Source organism: Phaseolus vulgaris, chromosome 5, assembly GCF_051622355.1.
Source record: "Phaseolus vulgaris cultivar YP4 chromosome 5, ASM5162235v1, whole genome shotgun sequence".
Taxonomy (NCBI): domain Eukaryota; kingdom Viridiplantae; phylum Streptophyta; class Magnoliopsida; order Fabales; family Fabaceae; genus Phaseolus; species Phaseolus vulgaris.
In genome coordinates, this window is record NC_143502.1 from 26256670 (window position 1) to 26279174 (window position 22505).

The 22505-nt window shown below is 35.5% G+C and overlaps 4 protein-coding genes across 6 annotated transcripts; 1 reads left to right on the plus strand and 3 right to left on the minus strand.

Annotated features, from left to right (window-relative positions):
* Positions 1-1301: 1301 nt before the first annotated feature.
* Positions 1302-5083, plus strand: LOC137835355 (putative disease resistance protein At4g27220). The gene is made up of 2 exons (XM_068643827.2): positions 1302-1436; positions 2093-5083. The coding sequence occupies exon 2, from the start codon at positions 2102-2104 to the stop codon at positions 5081-5083; it is 2982 nt and encodes a 993-aa protein (XP_068499928.1). The 5' UTR covers positions 1302-1436; positions 2093-2101.
* LOC137835356 (uncharacterized) lies at positions 4122-6373 on the minus strand. 3 transcript variants are annotated; one of them, XM_068643831.2, is made up of 4 exons: positions 5725-6282; positions 5308-5401; positions 4950-5096; positions 4122-4809 (listed from the first exon to the last, which is right to left on the minus strand). In XM_068643831.2, the coding sequence occupies exon 1, from the start codon at positions 6139-6141 to the stop codon at positions 5872-5874; it is 270 nt and encodes an 89-aa protein (XP_068499932.1). In that variant the 5' UTR covers positions 6142-6282; the 3' UTR covers positions 4122-4809; positions 4950-5096; positions 5308-5401; positions 5725-5871. The 3 variants fall into 3 exon arrangements, 2 of the variants coding, with proteins under 2 accessions (XP_068499932.1, XP_068499931.1); XM_068643830.2 differs by having other exon boundaries at positions 4950-5155; positions 5725-6251; XR_016521055.1 differs by having other exon boundaries at positions 4176-4809; positions 4950-5143; positions 5725-6373.
* A 4292-nt stretch (positions 6374-10665) lies between these two features.
* On the minus strand, positions 10666-12861 carry LOC150027542 (uncharacterized). The gene is made up of 6 exons (XM_090302907.1): positions 12595-12861; positions 12305-12511; positions 11962-12222; positions 11239-11373; positions 10919-11154; positions 10666-10842 (listed from the first exon to the last, which is right to left on the minus strand). The coding sequence occupies exons 1-6, from the start codon at positions 12859-12861 to the stop codon at positions 10671-10673; spliced, it is 1278 nt and encodes a 425-aa protein (XP_090159033.1). The 3' UTR covers positions 10666-10670.
* Positions 12862-20341: 7480 nt separating this feature from the next.
* Positions 20342-21069, minus strand: LOC137834468 (uncharacterized). The gene has a single exon (XM_068642510.2). It carries the CDS (start codon positions 20904-20906, stop codon positions 20631-20633), a length of 276 nt encoding a protein of 91 aa, XP_068498611.1. The 5' UTR covers positions 20907-21069; the 3' UTR covers positions 20342-20630.
* Between the last annotated feature and the right edge of the window lie 1436 nt (positions 21070-22505).

Consider the following 22505-nt stretch of genomic DNA (forward strand, 5'->3'; position numbering starts at 1 on the left):
TGTATTAATGTTTTGTAGTACTATATTTTAACAAACATTAATATAATTGGGTCAATTTACACTACAATTACTCAAATTTTCATGATTAGATCATTTTCAATCAGTTTCAACTTCTTTTTTTGGTTTATCGGTTATATTTATTTCTCCCATTTTCCACTTCTTCTTTGGAGTTATTTATAGTTATTTTTCACCAAATTTTTATCAAGCCATTGTCAAAACCGTGTAAAAAATATAAATATGCCTAACTTAACTAAATTTAGATAAATAAGGTTTTACTTCTTTTAATTTACATAATTCAACTCGACTCATAAATCTTCCCATAGAAGAGGCAATGCAAATTTAAATTTTGAGATTTGAATATGTGAAATTCCTCTCTAAATAATGTAGTCAATGATCTAATTACAAAAGATACTTTAACATAATTATCCATTATTACTTTTAAGCGTTCACGACGGATTTAGAATATAAACCAAAAATGCAAACAGTTGCAGACAAAAGAATAAACTCATATTTCCAATTGTTTTTTTATAGAAGCAACTGTTCTTGTTCTTGATGGAATTAGCCCCTATATATCTTTGTTGCCTGTTAAGGTTTAGATACAAACTGTCTTTTTGTATATGTGTAAGGAACCATCAAACCTAGGTGGGATGTGCGAGATGAGGTTTTTTGGCTGGTCATAGAATTTTATTTTATTTTTGTAATAAGGTAGGAGTATCCTCAAATACTTTTATTTATTATATTCTTTATTGTTGATAAAGAAAAGTTATAGACAAAGAAAAGTAACATATTAAGCTATTTTTATCAAAGACTGACGACAAGTGTGTAAAAGAAAATTCGTACATTTGACTCACTTCAAGGAGAATGAATCTTCCAAGGAACAAAACATAATTTATTTTTAAATGTAATATATTATTATAGTAGATTGTTAAGTAGACGTTTTTTTTTTGTGTAGAAAGTAAATTTTTCCAACAAGAGTACACTCAAAGAATATACTGAGAATAAACAACATCTTGATCTGGTCAGTGGTATTAGGGTGTTTGCGCGTGAGTTTGATTCAGTTTTATTATTAGAAATGGATGCAAAGCAAATTGTAATTACTTTAATATATTTTGAGTTTTTAACAAGTAAATGGTGATTATTACCAACTAACTTGTTTTTTCTACGTGCTGACTTTTCAAAGACAATACCATGCAGTCACGGCAAAGACTTGGGAACACCAGTGGACTGGCATAATTTTTTCTTCTTCTTTTGTTTTGGCAAAAACTGAATTCTATATTGCATGCTCATATTTTTCCATATGATTCTTATGCCATGCTTGGTTGGTCGTGTTGGTTCACATGCACATAGATCATCGTGCTATCATTTATACGCCGAATAAGGATCCCTGGATCAGAAAGCTCTGTTGATTCTAAGAATTCAAATCTTGTTATACTCAGGTAAGCATTAGCTTCTTAGTTCCACTGTTTATCACTTTTTTTTTTGTTATTTTAATTCCTGGCCCTCAATTGAGTAAATTCAATTTCCTTTTTCTTGCTGGATGGAGACTAGTAAAAGTTGTTTGTTTTCTTTTGCAACTGTGTTTTGTTGGCGTGTTGGTTATTCGAATGTTTTGCCTGGAAAGATGATAGCATGCGTTTCTGGTTCTCCACAATTTAGTTTGAATAAACGACCTTTTATGTTTGAACAAGTGAGTATAATTTATTGATCTGTTTTTAAGGGATCATACGCTTATAATGATTTCACATAAATAATCTTATACCAGACACCGTTCCTTAAGAAAAATTAGAGAAGCCAGGAACATGAACATGTTAATTACGAATTTCAATGAATTTCCTTAAATCTAGGAGATAAATGGTATTCTGCAAGCGCACTCCGCAGACTGCATAATTGAACCATTACAGTTTACAAACATTCTTTTTGCATACCAGTAGTTGGTTTATTGAATAGCATTCGAATTAGAACATTTTTCTTTTATTTTTCTTGGTACTATTTTCCTCTTGCGTTTTGTTTAGGGAACTTTTCCTTTTAGAGCTTTCTTTGGCAAACAACTGCTTATCTTTTTCCCTTCCTTTTCTGTTTCTTTTTTCTGCAGGAGCATGTTATGGCCACTAGAATCATAGAAGGCTTGGTGAAAACCCGTGAAATATATACTCTAATCTTGGATATGCTCTGCGGATTCAACGGCTTCAATGACAATGTACAAATGCTCGAAATGAAGCTAGAAGAGCTTTGCAGCCTGGAACATGACATAAACAAAGAGCTAGAAATTGAAGAGCTAGAGCATGGCAAGAAAAGGAAACGAGAAGTTGAAAATTGGTTGAGAAATGTTCACAGAAAGAAAAATGAAGTGTATGGCAAGGTTCAGGATTTGAGATACGGTGGAGTGTTTAGGAATTTCAAGCTAATTGTACAAGTAAAGAAACTAACAGGACAAGTTACAGATCTTGTGGGGCGTGGTAGGTTCCCTGAAGGAATTGTGGGCAGTGCACAGGAATCTAGAGGATATGCATTGTTGACAACAGAATTAGCTGGTGCAATGTTTCAGAAAAATGTTCGTAAGATATGGGACTGGTTGATGAACGATGGTGTGTTGATGATTGGTGTGTATGGCATGGGAGGAGTGGGGAAAACAAGTGTGCTAATACACATACATAATATGCTTTTAACAGCGGTCACCAACTTTGAAAGTGTGTTTTGGGTGACTATCTCACAGTCATTTAGCATTCACAAATTGCAGTGTGATGTGGCAAAAATAGTTGGCATAGATATTTCAAAAGAAAGTGATGAAAGGAAAAGAGCAGCAAGATTATCATGGGCCTTGATGAGAAGGAAGAGATGTGTTCTTTTTCTAGATGATGTGTGGAATCATTTTCCTCTAGAGAGGGTTGGAATTCCTGTGAGAGCAGATGGGCTAAAATTGGTTTTGACAAGTCGTTCGTTAGACGTGTGTCGAAGGATGAATTGTCAAAACAGTGTCAAAGTTGAGCCTCTTTCTATGGAAGAAGCATGGACTTTATTTGTGGACAACCTTGGACAACAGACTACTTTTTCTCCAGAAGTAGAACAGGTTGCCAGATCTGTTGCAAAGCAATGTGCTGGTTTACCCCTAGCAATTATTACAATGGCCAGAAGCATGAGGGGAGTGGAAGAAATTTGTGAGTGGCGGCACACACTGGAAGAACTAAGAAACACAAAAGTAAAGCCGAAGGAAATGGAAATGGAGGTGCTCGGTGTGTTGAGATTTAGCTATGATCACTTGAATGATAAAATGGTCCAGCAGTGCTTCTTATGCTGTGCATTATATCCTGAAGATTTTGAAATAGACAGGGATGTTTTGATAGAAAGTTTTGTTGATGAGGGACTGGTGAATGGAATGAAAAGTTTGGAGGCTACGTTTAATGAAGGACACACCATACTGAATAAGCTTGAGAACATCTGTCTTTTGGGGAAAGTGGAAAATTATGTTGGTGGAAAGAAATGCACAGGACTACAGGATGCCAGCAGTCATATAGCTATCAGCATGATGAAAATGGGATGCCAACATGTGGAACCAATAGATAGTGTGGAAGGCTACTATGTGGGAAGTCAATTGGTGAAAATGCATGATTTGGTGAGAGCAATGGCTATTAATGTTATAAAGGTGAACAACCATTTCCTGGTGAAGGCTGGATTGCAATTGACAAAGATTCCTGATGAAGTAGAATGGACTGAGGACCTAGAGAAGGTTTCCTTGATGTGTAATTGGATACATGAAATTCCAACAGACATATCACCTAGGTGTCCTAAACTTAGAACCTTGATTTTGAAGCATAATGAATCCTTGACTAGGATCTCTGATTCGTTTTTTGTGCACATGTCTGCTCTTGAAGTTCTTGATTTGTCTTTCACAGACATTGAGGTTTTGCCAAAATCTGTGTCTGAGTTGAGTACCCTCACTGCTTTGTTGCTAACATCTTGTAAGCGATTAAAGCACATGCCTTCACTAGCAAAGCTTCAGTCCTTACTAAGGTTAGACCTATCTTTTACTGCAATCACAGAAATGCCTCAAGGTTTGCAAACGTTAGTAAACCTTAAATGGCTTAATCTTTATGCAAAAGATTTGGTGTCATCAGGAAAACAAATAGCAAAATTGACTCGTCTCCAATTTCTTATTCTCCATTGGTGGTCAAGAAAGATAAAAGTGAAAGTAGAGTATATATCATGCCTGAGAAAGTTGGAAACTTTTGCAGCTAACTTGTACAACATGCACCATTTCAATGCCTATGTGAAAATAATGCATATATATGGACCTAGAAGTTACCTTCTTCAGTTAGACACTGAAGAATCTCTTGGTAACTCTCCGTGGTGTTGTTTTGCTGAGGTTTGTTTGAGGAAGGATGTGATAATTTCAAATTGCAAAATCAGAACAGGAGAAACGCCCCTTATCCTCCCTCTAGACATTCAACGCTTGAAGGTTGAAAGATGTCATGACATTCAGAGCTTATGTGATGTTATGTCATTAAAAAACGCCACCTCTTTTAGGCGCTGTGAGATTGCAGACTGTGATGGACAAGAGTACATGTTTTCTTTATCTTGCTCTTCCTCATGTTGCACCTCTCTTCACAGCTTAGAATCATTGGAACTCTATAGCCTGAAAAACTTGCTTAGTCTATGTAAGGAAGATGAAGTTGTGGCTCAAATCTTTCCACCAGGAAGAGCTTTTACTTGTTTGAAGTACTTTTTCATCTACCGTTGTCCAATTATCAAGAAGCTTCTGACACCTAGATTGCTAGCTTATCTACCAAACATGGAAGAGATAACTGTTCATAACTGCAAGTCAATGGAAGAAATAATTTCAGTTGATGGAACAGATTATGAAAGCTATGGGGGTAAAAAATCTTATGTGACTAATAGAGATACTATTATAGTCACACATTCAAAGTTAATGTCATTATCATTGAAGCACCTACCAGAACTCAGGAGCATAAGTAGTGGACAAATGTTGTGCGAGTCTCTCCAAAACATTAGGATCTTTAAATGTCCAAAACTAGCGAGGCTCCCAGAAACCGCTACCCCAGTTCAGATTTTGTACGATTCCTTCTAACTCTGCCCATACTCTGTATTGATATGTATATATTGGAAGTATGATGACTGTGTTGGGTAACTGGAATGAAATCTAATTGAAACTTAGTTGATTGAAATGTAAATATTGGGAATATGATGACTGTATATGATTAATTGATTGCACGAGCTAATTTCTCAAATCCTTAGAGAAGACTGTTCAGACAATTATACAGACTCGTGGCTAATGTTAATGTAGAAGTTTACCATCTCAAACAGTTCCGTGTTTCTTTCATTGACAAGTCTTTAGCTTAGGGAATAACAGACTTCTAAATTTTGCTCACTCCATCCACAGCATCCTCTATTGAATCAAAGACAGAAAAAAGATCAGTTAGATTGATTGATCCGATTAGGTTTTCTTAATTTTGCCATCCATTGTTTATTTTAAGCAGAAGGCAGTAATTTGATCAAAATAACATGAAAGCATTGTGTTATTTGCATCCTTTACTTGTTCATTTTTTTATAGAAAGTAAAGCCAGATCCGATTAGGACATTGCTGTTATATGGATTTGCCCACTAAAAATAATTCACAGATCCATATACCCACATAATAAAAAAATTGAAACATAACACAAAAACTGAAAATTAGACCTCAAATTTCATTTCATAGGATCATATATTTACCATTTCATGGACAAAATTTTGTATGAATCAAAGACATGCATAACATAAGGTATTAGGATGACATCACAAAGGCTACAATGCAGTATAGGATCAAACTTGTAGCATAATGATGAATGGGATCTGAAAGGGTGACATTCACTTCCCACTCTAAAACCTTATAGTATTGGGACCCCAACAACCCAAGTCCATGACTTTCCTCATGGACTCCTCCTTGGTCCTATTAACCTTGTTGGGAACTGCAGCAGAAGTGACAGAGGACAAGCTCTTGGCCTGAGTGTATGATCTGATGTTGCTCTTGGCATGCTGCTGGAGCGACCTCAAGGCATAGTTCCACCTGCACACCCCCAGTTGATCCTTCAAGGCCTCCACTGCCCCTATGCTGGATGCCACAATCCAAGCTCTAGTAGCTGCACTCATGTTAACTGCTATGGCTTTTGATGAAATATTGGGATGTGTTGTTTTGATGCGTGGAGGGAATGGTATGTTTCTTCCTATATCTATATATATATATATGTGTGTGGGTGATTGAGGGATTTTGAAGAAGGTGGTTGAAACCAAACCACAGGCTTAATTGGGGCGGAAGGGAATTGAAGAAAAGCAAAACCAGAAAACCAGGGGCGTTGTAACCCACTGTTTTAAGCAGAATCCTAGGACTTAACTCAACAAAGTTAAATATATATCTATGAATCAATAAAAATAAAGATAAATAAAGATTTAGAAATAAATATATATAATAAAAGGTAAATTTAGAATTAAATGATATGAAAAATATTAAAATAATAATATTAAAAGTTATAATGTGATGGTATAAAAATTGTTGATCGTTAATATATCATTAAAAAAAATAAAAAATAATAGTGTTTTTATACATGTGTAAGAAGTAACTAGGGAGATTTCTTTTAATTTTCATTTAAATAAAAAGATTTATGCTGATTTTGTATAAGATTGTTGTATTTTACTTAAATATGTTTATATATGTATTTTATTATAATATATAATATATAAAATTAAATATTATATCAATTTATTTAAAAAATTTAAAAATATTTAATTATGTTATTAATAACAAAAAATAATTATAAATAATAAAAATAATATAATAAAATTATAATATCAACAATATATATATAATAATAAATATTATTTTTTATAGTTTTCAATATATTTAATAAATTTATTTCAATTTATCATAAAAATATTTTTTATTACTTTTTTTAATTTTTATTAAAAAATACAAGTAATTATGGATATTATATTAAAAATATTTAATTAATTTAAATCTAAAAAAAAAATATTATAATTCATTATTCAAATATTTTTTTAATAATAAGGATAAATTTGTAAACTTATATTTGACATCTTTAAAATAATTTATAAATTTTTCCTCAACTATCACATCACTCATAAATTTCAATCAAATGTCCTCACAAATCAAATATCACATCACCCATCCCTCAAACCAAACAACCTCACTGTTCTTGCCGGTTGACTTCGACGACTGGTTTAGGCTTCACCTGTCTCCTCTAAAATCTGCACTTCTCTTGATTGTTGGAAGCTTAACTTGTAGAGACAAATGACACTCTTACGGTCGTTTGCACTCCGTCGCTCAAGTCAGTAAGGGCTTAATAAAGAATAAGAAACAACTAGTTTTAGTATTCAAAAGTGTATTTAGAATTGCGTACCTTCACCTAGGACCTTAAGTCCCTTTTATAGAATATCGCTTGGTTATCACTGACAACTACCTTTCCTCTCGAGACTCCTATCTCCAGTGAGAGTATATTCAATAATAATAATAATAATAATAATAATAATAATTATTATTATTATTATTATTATTATTATTATTATTATTATGTTATAGGGTGCGTAATCTTAACAACACAACCGTGTAGAATTCTATCTCCTTGGGGTGCAACAAACCCTAACAGAATAACCACCTGGGCACCAACGAAGGCAACCACTCTTGGGGTCCAAGTTGTTTTCAAGTATATTTGTCTGCTTTTACGTATAACATATGCAATGGCTCCAGGAAAAATAAAATCTCAACTAGAATATAATTGGAACATTATCTTTTATCTTTTACCTTTAAGGTGTAGACCGCAAGTAATTACGAATGGATAATCCTATTTTTAAGATTATATCATGCATCAAACAACTAATTGCGACCCCTCGTACCATGCATGCATAACGTTCCATAAACCCTAACGCACCTGGGCTTGGGCTTACACATGATGCTTTTTCCTATGCGGGGTCTAAATGCGCTAAATACATCCCTAGATCCCTCGATACCCTTCGTTGGCCAACCAAGCCTTATACGCGAGGAATTATATCGAATGCATGAATGCGAGTTATTGCACAAGTACCTGATTCCAAACGCGTGACCCATCACACCTGCCATAGACTTGGACGTGTTAAGTACACCCATAGGCCTATTTAATGTCTTTACCTTAGCAATTCATAAAGGATTACCTTATATGCATGTATGAGAGTCAATATATACGTATACCTGGGACCTAGTCACAAAGCCAATGAAACCCATGTGCCGAGCTGACCTGTATGAGGGAAACGACATCACCTTATAGCAATAGTTGGCATGCTTTGTCAAGAAAGCGGTATTACTTTCATCTCGAGGGTGCATACAAATCTAGTTGTACCTCGAGAACGCACCTAGAAAGCTAAGAAGTCAGCACCGGATGCACTATCTACCAAGATGTCGATGTTGGGCAGTGGATACGAATCTTTAGGGCAAGCTTTGTTGAGATCTGTAAAGTCCACGCACATTCTCCACTTTCCACTAGCTTTTTTTACCAAAACCACGTTTGCTAACCACTCGAGGTATTGGATTTCCCTTATATGGTCAGTCGTCTAATAACTTTAGCGTCTCTTGCTTAATGACGAGACGCCTACCAATAACACTGATGGTACCATCTGTAAGAGACGCCTCGCTTCGTTGAATTTTCTCCTCTTCTGAATGACTGGTCTAACCTTTGGGTCCATCGTGAATCGATGACACAAAAATTCTAGATTAATGCCCGACATATCTGATGCGTACCATGTAAAAGCATCTAAATGTTGTGTTATCACCTCGACGATCTTCTCTTGCAATTCTTGGCTCAGGGACTTGCCAAGCTTGAATTTCTTACCTCCGATCTCCCTTTCCTGAACCTCGTCCGCCGACTTAGGTTGCTTATCAGTAGCGATTTGCACGCGCGAGGTGTCTCCCTCTTTTGTTGGTCGAGCGGTGACCATGCACACTCCTCGCTTTATTTTTAGGTTATTTTCGTAGCATTTTCTTGCCACCTTTTGGTCGGACTTAATAACAATTACACCCCGTTCTTGAGAGGGAAACTTCATCTTCATGTGCCTCGACGAAGCCACCGCTCCTAACTTATTTATGGCAGGTCTACCCAGGAGGATGTTATAAGCTGAAGGAGCGTTCACGACTAACTACCTGATATTAATGATCTGAGATGAGACGCCGTCTGAGAAGGTCGTCCTCCGCTCTACGTGCCCCCTCACCTCTACTTGGTCCCCTGAAACCCATACAAGCAACCATTGTAAGGCCTCAACTAGTTTGGTGACAGTTGCAACTTATTGAATGTCGACCAAAATAGCACGTCGGTCGAGCTTCCCTGATCCACAAGAACCCAATGTACCCTTCTTCCAGCGGTGACTAGTGATATTACTACGGATCATTGTCGTGTGGGACAATGTCTCTCAAGTCTGCTCAGGTGAAACAGAGATCAGGTTTGGTTGGTTGTTCTAATCCTTATGCATCCACCGCCATTACCTCCCTCACGTACCTCCACTAGTGCAGAAATGTAAAACAAATGCGGCTATTTTACATTTACAAATGCGGTCATAGAACCGCATTTGATCAGCACGCATTCGTAAATCTGGCATTTACAAATGCGATCCTATGACCGCATTCATAAATCACATTTACAAATGCGATTACCTAAAATAATCGCATTTGTATATTATTCTGAATTAGGGAGTGGGTTTGGGGTTTAGGATTTATGAATGCGGTCTTGGTAAAAACCGCATTCATAAATCACTATTTACAAATGCGGTCTTGGTAAATGACCGCATTTGTAAATAGTGCTTTTTTTTTAAAGTTCACTTTGTTTTGTGCAGAAACCATATATTTTAATAACCTGCATAATGATCAAACTCAGCCAGACAAATACAGAAATATAGTAATCAATTGAAATCATCAAAATGTACATTTACAAGTGATCAAATTACATATAATAAAACCACTATTGTTTACCTATGCTAGAGTTATAAAAAGTAATGAAATATGTGGACCAAGAATCTTTAACATATGAAATGCCTTCCTCATTCATTGGTGTTTCTTCTGTGAATAACTGCATTGCAAAGTTGACATAAATTAGTTTTTAGATATATATATGTTCAAGAATTATAAAAATGATTTAACATATATAGTACCTCTTTCCAACCAGTTTTAACACCTAGTCTTATAATGGTAATCATCCATTGCATAATGTAATAGCCACACTCATAGCTTCCTGGTTGTTTATTACACTATAATTCAATAAAAAGTAATATATTAGTATATTGATAAACAATGATAATAGAGAAAGAAAAAAATTACAAACCTTTACTCTTATGTAATTCAAATTATTTGAACTGGATCGACCTTTTAGGATGTTATATCCACGCCATGAACTGGTTAATACAAAAAAACCTCGTTAGTAGATGGTTAATTAGTAACATACAAAGTTAAGTTTATACTATACTTACTTATCAATGATATCCTTAAATTTTGTGGGCATCTTCTTGTGTAGGGAACAAAACCACACAGCAGTCTTATCAACCATTGATAAGACAAGTAACTGTCAATGATGCCTATATGATCAATGAAAAGAGTTAGTAAATATTTAAAACATGAAATAATAATAATTGATGACATATAATTAAACTTACTCATTAATATAAGGGCATAAATAAATTTGTTTTCCCTCTTTTTCCAGGATGTTAGTGATGTATGCTTGAGTCTCAGTTGAGTTTGGTCCAACGGGATTAGTATATGCAGGATCTAAGAATCCATACATATTTTCCTTCCCCTCAGTGATACAGACTCTATGCAAAAACCTACAAGTTTTTAGTTAAAGCATAATCAATAATAATTTAACATAAAGTAAATTGAATAATAGGTAAAGATACTTACATCATAAAAAATTGAATTATACTTATATTGAGCTCCTGTTTCCCAGATATAAATTCTGATAAATCTGTGTTGTAAATCATCAGTGGCAGTTCAGTGTTTATTTGAAAAAATGTATCATCCCACAGAACTGGAAAAGGATCATTGCCAATCTGACTAGCAATGAGACGTCGGGAAGCCATAGGATCGTCAACTGGAACCTCACGCTTCTTTTTCGGACTTGGTGGCTGAAAAGGTTTCTACAAGATAAACAACATTTGTATTAAATTATATGTAATATATAAATATAAATAAAAAATAATATAATGAAACGAAATTATTACATGAGGTTCGGGCATAGATCGAATGAGCTCTCTGGGCCAGGCAACGAATGTCTGAAATGCATCGGCCACAGTGGTTACCTCATCTGAAGGTAGTGGAACACGAGCATCAGGAAATCGTACTTTTTCAACTGTTACCTTCGCCACATCAGGGGAGAGAGGAACATTATGTAAGGTGGTGGCGTTTTTATAGACTTTTCCAAGTGCCACCACCCGAGGAAGTTTGCCGCCCACTACCAGTAGCTCACAATCCTCTGTCTGCCCATTGATATCATCCCCTGATGTTGAAGGAGCCGCACAACTCCCCTTTGTGCTCTTGGGAGTGGGACTAACAAGGGGTTCAATCGGCTTAGCACAAACTTGTTGCGATAGAAACTCTTGTCGCATTCGATCATTCTCCTTTTTCATCTCCAGCCACATCAAATCAGTCTCCTTTCTCATCTCCTCCATTATTTCTTCACATAACTTACTCTTCTTGGAGGATGAGGATGGCTGTCGTTCTGAAACTCCAAAATAAAGTTTAATTCCGACCCCTTGTCCAGCGGCACGAACACGACCAGAGTGTTCAGGTCGTCCAATTGCTTCAACCAGGATATCGTGACGACCTTCAGCAACAAATTTACCATCGGATTCCAAGGAATCCTGCAAGAGTACACAAAAATCATATTTTCAATCATTAATATAATTAATGCTTTAAAAAAATTGAAAATAACAAAAATAACTTACAATTTTTTCGATTATAACCCCGGATTGCTCAGAACTTGGTGCACCCGACTTTTTAATTCGGGCCCTCTTCCATTTTACATGGCGAAAAGGTGGTGATGGAGGAGAAGTGACCCCTGTTTCCACATTCTCAGACAACGTCCCCTGTTGAGATTTCTCCTTTTCCACCATCAGTGTTTGCTCAAGTTTTCTATACCCCGAACGAGACATAACGTGCGGGGTAAGATTCTTCAAAGCTATCTCTTGAGCTTTCTTCCGACGATCCTGTCATAATTGAAATAAACAAACTGAAGTAAATAAGATAAACTTATTAATGTTATATAAACAAAAAAGTTACTTCACTTACCATCCAAGCCTCATTTTCACGGCTTTCTCTAAAAAGACGCCATGTCTCTTCATCAATATGTTGGTACTTTAAACATGGATTTTCGTCTTTAAGGTCGCCAAAAATGTATCTCGAAGTCAGTCTTGACTTAAAGGTACGAAATTTAAGTGCGATATTGGATAATATCTTTGATCGAAGCGGTTCCACATCAGGAATGTCAAAGTTTGCCTGGAAAATAACATCATCAAATTAAAATTAATTAATCAATATTAAAAAGCATTATATGATAACAATAATAATGTAAAGCTTACCAGAACATCCTCCCATAGCATGTTCCGATCAACCTCTGAAACCTCATCCCATGAATTAATCAAAATGGAGAGCCTCTCACGAGAAACAACTCCAAGATAGCTCATAAACTCATCTGCCTTAGGACCAAAAGCAACTCCAGTGTTGACGTCAATGTCAACATGTGTCTTCTCACCAGCAGCACGTCTCAATGCAAGACGCTTCAATCTAGTAGGTCCTCTACTGCCTCGTCCAGATCGAGGTCTGTCTGGAGTCTGGTCGTCATCCATGTCTCTGTTAAAAAAATTAGGTAACAAACATTAGTTAATGTGCATCGAATTAAAATCATATAAAAATAATACAAAAAATTCTAAATGTTTATTTACATGTTGCATGTGGGTTGAATGTTTATATGTAAATTCCTTCACTGTGGTCTTTACGGGTTGCATGTACATCATCAAGTACATCGTCATCTTTATTAGTTATCATTGGTGTGAATGAACAAGTTTCGCCATTTTCAATATCATCTATGGCTTCCCCTTGTTTTTTCCCGTGTAAAACGACATACCAATGTTCTGACGTAGGATCTTTCACATAGAAAACCTGAGATACTTGTTGAACCATTATAAATGGCTCATCTCGATACCCTATCTTTCAAAAGTCCACTAGTGTGAATCCTGATTCATCAATTTTAACCCCACTTTTATTGTCAACCCATTTACACTTGAAAACTGGAACGGAAAACTTAGTGTAGTCAATCTCCCATATCTCTTCTATAAACCCATAGTATGCCATTGATCCAAGTACTGGATTTGTATCTTTCGAAGTCGAAAACTGCATTGACTCGGCTTCAAGAGTAACACCAGAATTTTGAACTGTACTCTTTTCATCCATGGACTTCGTGTAAAATATACAATTATTCACTTCATACGCTGTACATGAGATGACATCAAACTTCAATCCAGGAGCCAACCAAGTCAAGGTCTCTGATGCCATTGAATCCTTGAACACCTCATCTTTAAACCAAGGCATGAAAGTTCTATTATGTTCCATCAAGACCCATTTCTCTGCTTGTCTTGGGTTATTTGCCTTCACAATGGCTTTATGAGCTTCTATGTAAGGTACAACTTCATCTGTGTTATTCAATATGTACAAATGTGCTTGCAAGACTTCTGATCGAGATTTGCTTACAATATTCACACCATGTAAACATTTAGTTGTAGAACGCCTGTGGTGCCATGAATTAGCTGGAACACCTATTGGATTTGCTTTTGTCATGTACTCTGAACAAAATTCAATACTTTCTTCAGCTATGTACCTTTCAATCATTGAAGCCTCTGGACGATAATGATTTTTCACATAACCTTTCAAAATTTTCATATACCGCTCAACAGGATACATCCATCTTAAGTACACTGGTCCACACAATCTAACCTCTCTTACCAGATGCACCACTAGATGAACCATGATGTCAAAAAAAGACGGAAGAAAAAACATCTCCAATTCACACAAGATAACAACAATTTCATTTTGAAGTTCATCTAGTTTTGAGGGATCAATGACTTTACAACAGATGGAAGAGAAGAATGAGCACAAACGGGTTATGGTATGTCTAACATTTTTTGGTAAGATCCCACGGATAGCTACTAGCAACAACTGTTGCATCAAGATGTGACAATCATGAGACTTCAACCCAATTAACTTCAAATCTTGCATTGACACTAGGCTCTTCACATTTGAGGAATGTCCTTGTGGCACTTTCACACCCTTTAGACATTGACAAAAACTAATTTTTTCATCTTTTGACATTGTGTAACAGGCTGGGGGCAAATATGTACGCTTACCCATTTCTATGGGTGCCAACTCGCCGCGTATGTTCATCTCAATCAAATCTAAACGAGCATTTAGACCATCCTTCGTCTTCCCGTTAATGTTAAGAAGTGTACCAATTAAGCTATCACACACATTCTTCTCAACATGCATTACATCTATACAATGTCTGACTTCTAACCTTGACCAGTACGGAAGATCAAAGAAGATTGATTTCTTCTTCCAAATATTTGTCACAGATGACTTTTTTTTGGACTTTCCGAAGGTGTGGTCTATGTTATTTACCTTTTCGTAAACCTCAACACCGGTTAATGGAGTTGGTGGACCACTACCCTCTTGGTGTCCATTAAAGGCTTTTTTCAACCTCCGGTAAGGATGATGACTTCTAAGAAACCTCCGATGCCGAAGATATACTGTTTTCCTTCCATGTTTCAATTGTTGAGAAGCAGTGTCTTCTTCGCATATTGGACACGCTTTGTGACCCTTAACACTATAACCTGATAAGTTACCATATGCCGGAAAGTCATTGATGGTGCAAAATAACATGGCATGAAGCTTGAAAGTTTCATTAGCAAATCCGTCAAATACTTCGACACCCTGGTCCCACATTAACTTCAAATCTTCAATTAGGGGACTTAGATAAACATCAATATCATTCCCTGGTTGTTTCGGACCGGATATCATCATAGACAACATCATGTATTTTCGCTTCATGCACAATCCAGGAGGTAAGTTGTAAATAACTAGTAATACAGGCCATGAACTGTGATTTGTACTCATATTACCAAACGGATTCATTCCTTCTGTAGCTAAACCAAGTCGGATATTTCTAGATTCTTTACCAAATTCTGGAAAGTCATCATCAAATTTCTTCCATTGAATAGAATCAGCTGGATGTCGGTACATGCCATCGCATTTCCTCTCATCTGCATGCCATCTAAGATTCTTAGCATCGTCTGGGTTTGCAAACAAACGCTTCATCCTTGGAATGATGGGAAGATACCACATAACCTTCATTCGGGGTCCATGCTTTTCCATCTCATCAATAGAATCATCATCTTTTTGTTTCAACTTATAACGTGATAACCCACACCTCGGACAACTTTTCAACAATTCAAAATCTTTCCGGTATAATATACAATCATTAGGACATGCATGTATCTTTTTGTACTCCATATGCATTGGACAAAGAATCTTTTTGGCCTCGTAATTACGATTAGGTAGACTATTTCCCTCTGGAAGCATATCCTTCAACAGCTGGAGCAATTCCGTGAAGCTTTTATCAGTCCATCCGTTTATTGCCTTCAAATTCATCAATCTTAACACCGCCGACAACCGTGTGAAGTTAGTTGATCCAGGATACAAAGGAGTCTCTGCATCTTTTGACATACTTTCATATCCATGCGCTTTTGCAAAACACTCAGCTCCCACATCACGAATCATGTCCTCCAATCGATCATCATCTCCATCATCGTGTACTGCTTCATCCATGGTAGAACCCACATATTCTTCAGTTACGGAAACACGTGGTAAATTTAATAATTCACCATGCCATGTCCAAGTTGTATAAGATCGAAGAAACCCATCACATAGCAGGTGTTCCCTCATGATATTCACATCCAATATTCTTCCATTCAAACAGTTAACGCACGGACACCTGATCTTTGCTCCATCATGACCACTAATAATCGCGTTACGCTGCGCAAATTGTATATTCCTCTACTCCCCTTTCGTACTCATCACTTATACGAACAACATTAATCCAACTTCGATCCATTATATATTCTGGAATATAGTTAGGATTTTCTAATAATTAGTATTCTATTCAATCTCACACATTTGCCGAGGGTCGAACACCCCCGGACTCAATCCAAACACGATATTTCTATTCTAAAAGTAACAATAACTAACATAACATAAAACTTTTATTAAAATGTAATTAACAACTAACTAAATATATAATATAAATTTAAGAAAATAGAAATTATATAATGCAAAAATTCAAAATACACACAAATATATAAATTATTAGTTATTAGTTATAAATTCCAAGTTGTATTAGTTATTAATTAAATATATATTATAATACAGAAAAATAAAAATTCAAAATATTAAATAAAAATTCAAAATATTAAATATAAATTTAAAATATTAAATATAAATTCAAAATATTAAATAAATATTAAATACAACACCAACCTTTAGGTTGATGGTGATCGAAGTGGCAGAGGCACAAGACGAAGGCGAAGGCGGTGGCAGAAGTTGTGGCGGTGGCGGAAGCTGTGACGGTGGCGGAGCAGAAAAAACCAGCGAAAACCAATAGAACAGTAACCTATATGCCACAAACGAGTTAGGAAACGAAAATGACAATGCCAAGGAAGTGAATAATGAATGATGCAAAAACGAAAACGAAAACAAATGAGTGAAACGAAGAGCGGAGAGAACTGAAACTTACAATGCAGAGAGAACTGAAACTGAGAACGTTGAAACGAAGAGTGGAGAAGACGAAAGTGAAAGTGAAAACTAGTGGCGCGCTTCAATTTTTAGGGTAAAATTGATTTACAAATGCGGTTCTAGGGTAAGACCGCATTTGTAAATCAATTAAAATTATTTACAAATGCGGTTTTTACTATGACCGCATTTGTAAATCAATTAAAATTATTTACAAATGCGGTTTTTACTATGACCGCATTTGTAAATCATTCTGAATTGATTTACAAATGCGGTCTTACCCTAGAACCGCATTTGTAAATCAATTTAATTACAAAAATGTCACCGCGTTTTTTACAAATGCGTTTAAGCGCAAAGCCGCACTAAATAAAGGGTCGTTGTTTTCATATTTTGTACTAGTGCTCTTTCGTTGGGATGCGGTACAACCTCCTCCAGAGAATCCTCCAGATATAGTATGGATTTCACCATGGATGGGCACCTCATGCCTTTGTTCTCCCGTCGATGCTTCTTCTGTTGTTCCCTCTTGGTCTCCCTGCACATAGTCGTGCATGAAACCTTCTTTCAGCAATCTTGAGAACTAATAGCGCAAAGCTAAACAGTTCTCCACGCTGTGTCCATAAGCCTTATGGAACTCACACCAAGTAGTCTTTCTCGGTCCCAAAACCTTATTGGTCTTCGATGAGGACTCCAGCTTTTCCGCAATAGCCGGGATGACCAGTAACTCCATATCGATTTAGGAAATCCTTCACAGATTCCCTCTGGTTTTGAATCACCCCAAATAGGTCAAAAAGAATAGGGGGTGGTGCTTGATTTACCATGAACTGTGTCCCTAAACAACGTGGAGAACTAGTCAAAAGTGGTTATGAGGTCGTTGGGTAGGCCAATAAACCACTTCGGTGTTGTGCCTAAGAGTGTGCCTACGAATAGTTTGCAATGTGCGACTTATGTGCCTCCTAGAATCATCGTCTGGGCCTCAAAGGCTGCAAGGTGGACGCTCGGATCTTCGGCACCAGTGAAGGTGATCTTATGCGTCGTCATGTTTTTTGGTACGACTGCGTCCAAGATCTCTTGTGAGAAGGGCATTGTGTGGGCCCTATTCTGAACAGGTGGGTACTGATCGCCAGCGACGCGTTGCCAAGTCCTGCGCAGTTCCTTATTAGCTGCCCGTGACGCATCCAACTCAGTCCTGAACTGGTCTTGGTTTTGAACCTGCTCAGCCCTGGTTGCAGCCACTGTCTCTTGGGGAGCTGTGATGATCTCCATAAGCTGCTGGTTGTGGGGGCATCGACTTCTTCAGATCCTGCGGAATCGATTTGTCGAGTATTCCTCATGTCTTCCAATTGCCTTGCATACCAATGTGGATGGGACCTAGTTTTGTCGGGTCCCACGGTGAGCGCCAAATGTTCTTGCCGGTTGACTTGGTTGTCGGTTGACTTCGACGACTGGTTTAGGCTTCTCCTGTCTACTCTGGAATTTGCACTTCTCTTGATTGTTGGAAGCTTAACCTGTAGAGACAAAGGGCGCCCTTACTACCGTTTGCACTCCAACGCTCAAGTCAGTAAGGGCTTAACAAAGAATAAGAAACAACTAGTTTTAGTATTCAAAAGTGTATTCAGAATTGTGTACCTTCACCTAGGACCTTAAGCCCCTTTTATAGAATATCGCTTGGTTATCACTGGCAACCACCTTTCCTCTCGAGCCTCCTATCTCCAGTGAGAGTATATTGAATAATAATAATTATGTTATAGGGTGCGTAATCTTAACAGCACAACCGTGTAGAATTCTATCTCCTTGGGGTGCAACAAACCCTAACATAATAACCACCTGGGCACCAACGAAAGCAACCACTCTTGGAGTCCAAGTTGTTTTCAAGTATATTTGTCTGCTTTTACGTATAACATATGCAATGGCTCCATAAAGAATAAAATCTCAACTGGAATATAACTAGGACATTATCTTTTATCTTTTACCTCTAAGGGGTAGATCGCAAGTAATTACGAATGCATGCTGCTATCTTTAAGATTATATCATGCATCAAACAACTAACTGCGACCCCCCGTACCATGCATGTATAACGTTCCATAAACCCTAATGCACTTGGGCTTGGGCTTACACATAATGTTTTTCCTACGCGGGGTCTAAATGCGCTAAAGGTACCCCTAGATCTCTCGACACCCTTCGTTGGCCAACCAAGCTTTATACGCGAGGAATTATATAGAAGGCATGAATGCAGACTATTACACAAGTACCTGATTTCAAACGTGTGACCCATCACACTTGCCATAGACCTGGACGTGATAAGTACACCCCTAGGCCTATTTAATGTCTTTACCTTAGCAATTCATAAAGGATTACCCTATATGCATGTATGAGAGTTAATATATACGTATACCTGGGACCCAGTCACAAAGCCAATGAAACCCATGTGCCGAGCTGACCTGTTTGAGGGAAATGCCGAAGTCTGATCGGTGAGCTCTGAGCACTACGAGTTCAGATCCAGTACACTCACATATCCTCAAACATCCTCTCTAATCCTCATAAACTCACTCCCTCATTTCCCTACAAATCCCCTCCCCAATCCAAAGCCTAAGTTATTTAGAATATTTTAAATAGTCTTTTACATTTTCAAAGTTTGTAATTAAATTTCTTACATTTATGAATTATTTTCAATTGGATCTTAACTTCACTTTTATTAAAAGTATGTAATAATACTAATAATCTTGGGTTTAGGGTTTAATTGTTTAATTTCTTCGTTAATTTTAAAATAAAATGTGTTGATAATATTTTTTAATAAAAAACATTTTTATTGTACACGTCTGTAAACTCTGTATTTTAAATAAAAAAATCAAATAATCGGCTCACAATATTATGAAAAACGACAAGAGGGTACAATAAAATCTGCAAGAAAGAATAACTGATTCAATAACACATTACACAACTAAGAAGATTTAACTATTTTGTTTTGTATTTTTTGAAGAGTCGATATATTATATAGTGTATATTTTAAAAAAAGAAAATAGCAATTTACTCAACATTTCACTTTATAATCTAAAGACAGAACATATCATAAATAAAAGAATCGTTAAAATACTTTTTTAGTTTTTTATAATATACAACTGATTTCATTTTGTTTTTCTTTTTTAAATTATATATTACAGGAAAAATATCATAAATAAAAGAGTAATTTAAATAAGTTTTTATTTTTCTTAATATAGAATCGTTTTCATAATTTTTAATTAAAAAATATTTTATAAATTTTCATTTAAATATCTAAAATTATTATTTGAGTTTCTATTATAAAATTTTGACATGTCTTATTATTCAATCTTTTATATATATATATATATATATATATATAATATGTATCTTTAAATCAGATGTAATTGTATTTGATTTTAATTTATATAATATTGTAGTTTTATTTTGATATAAGCAACAAATTAATAGAATAGGATGATTTTTTTTTATCAACTTCAGTTAGATAGATCATGAGAAGAACTACTTGATGTCCATGACAATCTATTGGGAAATATTTCTGGGTAAAGTACAGAAAAAGTTACAGAATTTGAAACGAATCCAGAATCTTCCCGCCCGCCATAGGGTCGTAGAAAATACACCTAATTTTTTCTTTGTATGGATTTATAGTAGCTATAATTGGATGAATTAGATAGAAAAGTTGAGTTGGTGAAAGGAGTGGGAATAGGTCAGTAGTTTTTGCAAAGGAAGAAGATTGGAACAAAAAATAGAAGGCTGCATAATGGGATTGAATAATGCAGATCTAGAATCTGGTAGTGGTGGGACCCCAGCAATTGAATTCCATGACTTTGTTCATGGACTCTTCTTTGGTTCGGTTGATCTTCTGGTGGGAAAGTGAAGCAGAAGATGCAGCAGAAGAGGATTTGGTAGCTTGACTATAAGATCTGATGTTGTTCTTGGCATGTTGCTGCAATAACCTCAGAGCACAGTTCCATCTGCAAACCCCTAGTTGGTCTTTCAAGGCTTCCACTGCTCCAATGCTTGAAGCAACCACCCATGCTTTTGTTGATGCACTCATGGTCAGAATCTGAAATTGGTTTGGTTTATTTGGTTGAACCTCCTATGGTAAGAGAATGATCCTTAAATATGTCTACTTAGGAGTGAAACCACAGGTGAAAACACAAAACCAGGTGCGCTCCAAGTGTTTTGCACAACTTGGAAACTTGGTGAGTCAATATTTGGATACCAAAATTTGTACTGCAGTGGATTCACCTTATGATTCCTCACACCAACCATTTGTTTTACCTTTATTTATTAGTGAGTTTCAATGTTATTTACTTTTTTAACAGTTATAATGTGAAATAATTTGGAGTAACTTACTAACTTGTGCACATATCATTTACTCTTGCGTATAATATGACAAACTGTGTAATAATTTTATTCCATTTTTATGTCAGAAATTTTCTACTTGTACAGGAAAAGCTTTACAGAAAAAAGGCAAAACTCCCTTTTGCAATTTATATATTTTTGGAATATTATTTAACTTTTTTCTGTCTATGCTTTGTCTTTGTTTTTCAACTAGTCTTTATATTTAAAATAATCCAATTTTAGTTCAACGGTTTATTTTTCATTTTTATATTTCAGTTAGCTAAATTGCTTTCTAATATTTACTACTTTAAATTAACTTGTTAAAGATTTCCATTAAAAGAAATAAAACGGAAATAAAAAAATTAAAAATTAGAATTTTCTGAAATATGAAAAAACTAAAATACTAGAAAAATGGAAAAATAAAATTACAATTTCAAAATCCGTATGTGACCGTTTCGCTTGTATTTTAGGTGAAAACCTTTGGCAGAGTCAATAATGGAGGAAATGAGAAAGCAGGGAAAATGAAAAAGACAAACAACCAATTACCAAACTCAAATTTCTAAGGTTTTTCTTACCAATTATTCATTAATCGGTTAGAAATTAAATTAAATTTTTAAAAAATAACTATTTAATATTTGGATCTTCAGATTTATCATCTATCTTCTACTACTGCAAGTAATTTTTATTCCTTTAAAAAATATCACAAAATCCTCAGAAAATAATTACGATTTCTAATCATATACTTTTTTTTAAATAACAAAATTGACTATCTTTTAAAAAGTTCACAAGGTGAAAACAAATACTTCCCACTTGACTCCTTTGTGATGGATTCAGAAGATTTTGGTATAGAGTCAATATAATATAGAAAATAATAAATATTTTAATATTATTAAAATTTAAATATTAAATGAATGAATGCTTATGAGTTGGAGCATAATGAAGATTCAGGTGGCTAGCTTCATCCCACCGCTCAAACAAAACAAAACTACTTCCTAAACAGCCTTTCCAAAGTGCCGTGATTCTCGACTTTTCAAAAAATATAAAATAAATATATATTATTTCAAACTAACAGCAAAAAAAAGCTCTAGCTAAAAAGGTGAAGCTGAAAGTGGTTAAAAAATGTATTTTTCTTATATAATTGTATAAAGTTTCTCAATTTTATAAATAAAGTTAATCCTATAAAAATCATTTAATGTTTTTCATAAAATTTAAAAGTAATCATTTTTCCAAAATTGTGTCATAAAGCATGAATTTGGGATCTTAAAGTTGGGCACTAAATTTGAAATTAATGTTGGGTATATGAGAAGAA

Excerpts from the sequence above, each read along its gene's own strand:
- LOC137835355 (XM_068643827.2), top strand. The coding sequence starts at position 2,102 with ATGGCCACTAGAATCATAGAAGGCTTGGTGAAAACCCGTGAAATATAT.
- LOC137835356 (XM_068643831.2), bottom strand. The coding sequence starts at position 6,141 with ATGAGTGCAGCTACTAGAGCTTGGATTGTGGCATCCAGCATAGGGGCA.
- LOC150027542 (XM_090302907.1), bottom strand. The coding sequence starts at position 12,861 with ATGGATGACGACCAGACTCCAGACAGACCTCGATCTGGACGAGGCAGT. Across the intron at positions 12,512-12,594 it reads TGCTATGGGAGGATGTTCTG|GCAAACTTTGACATTCCTGA; the intron begins GTAAGCTTTACA and ends GTTATTTTCCAG. Across the intron at positions 11,374-11,961 it reads GGGTTATAATCGAAAAAATT|GTAACAGTTGAAAAAGTACG; the intron begins GTAAGTTATTTT and ends GATGTGGCGAAG.
- LOC137834468 (XM_068642510.2), bottom strand. The coding sequence starts at position 20,906 with ATGAGTGCATCAACAAAAGCATGGGTGGTTGCTTCAAGCATTGGAGCA.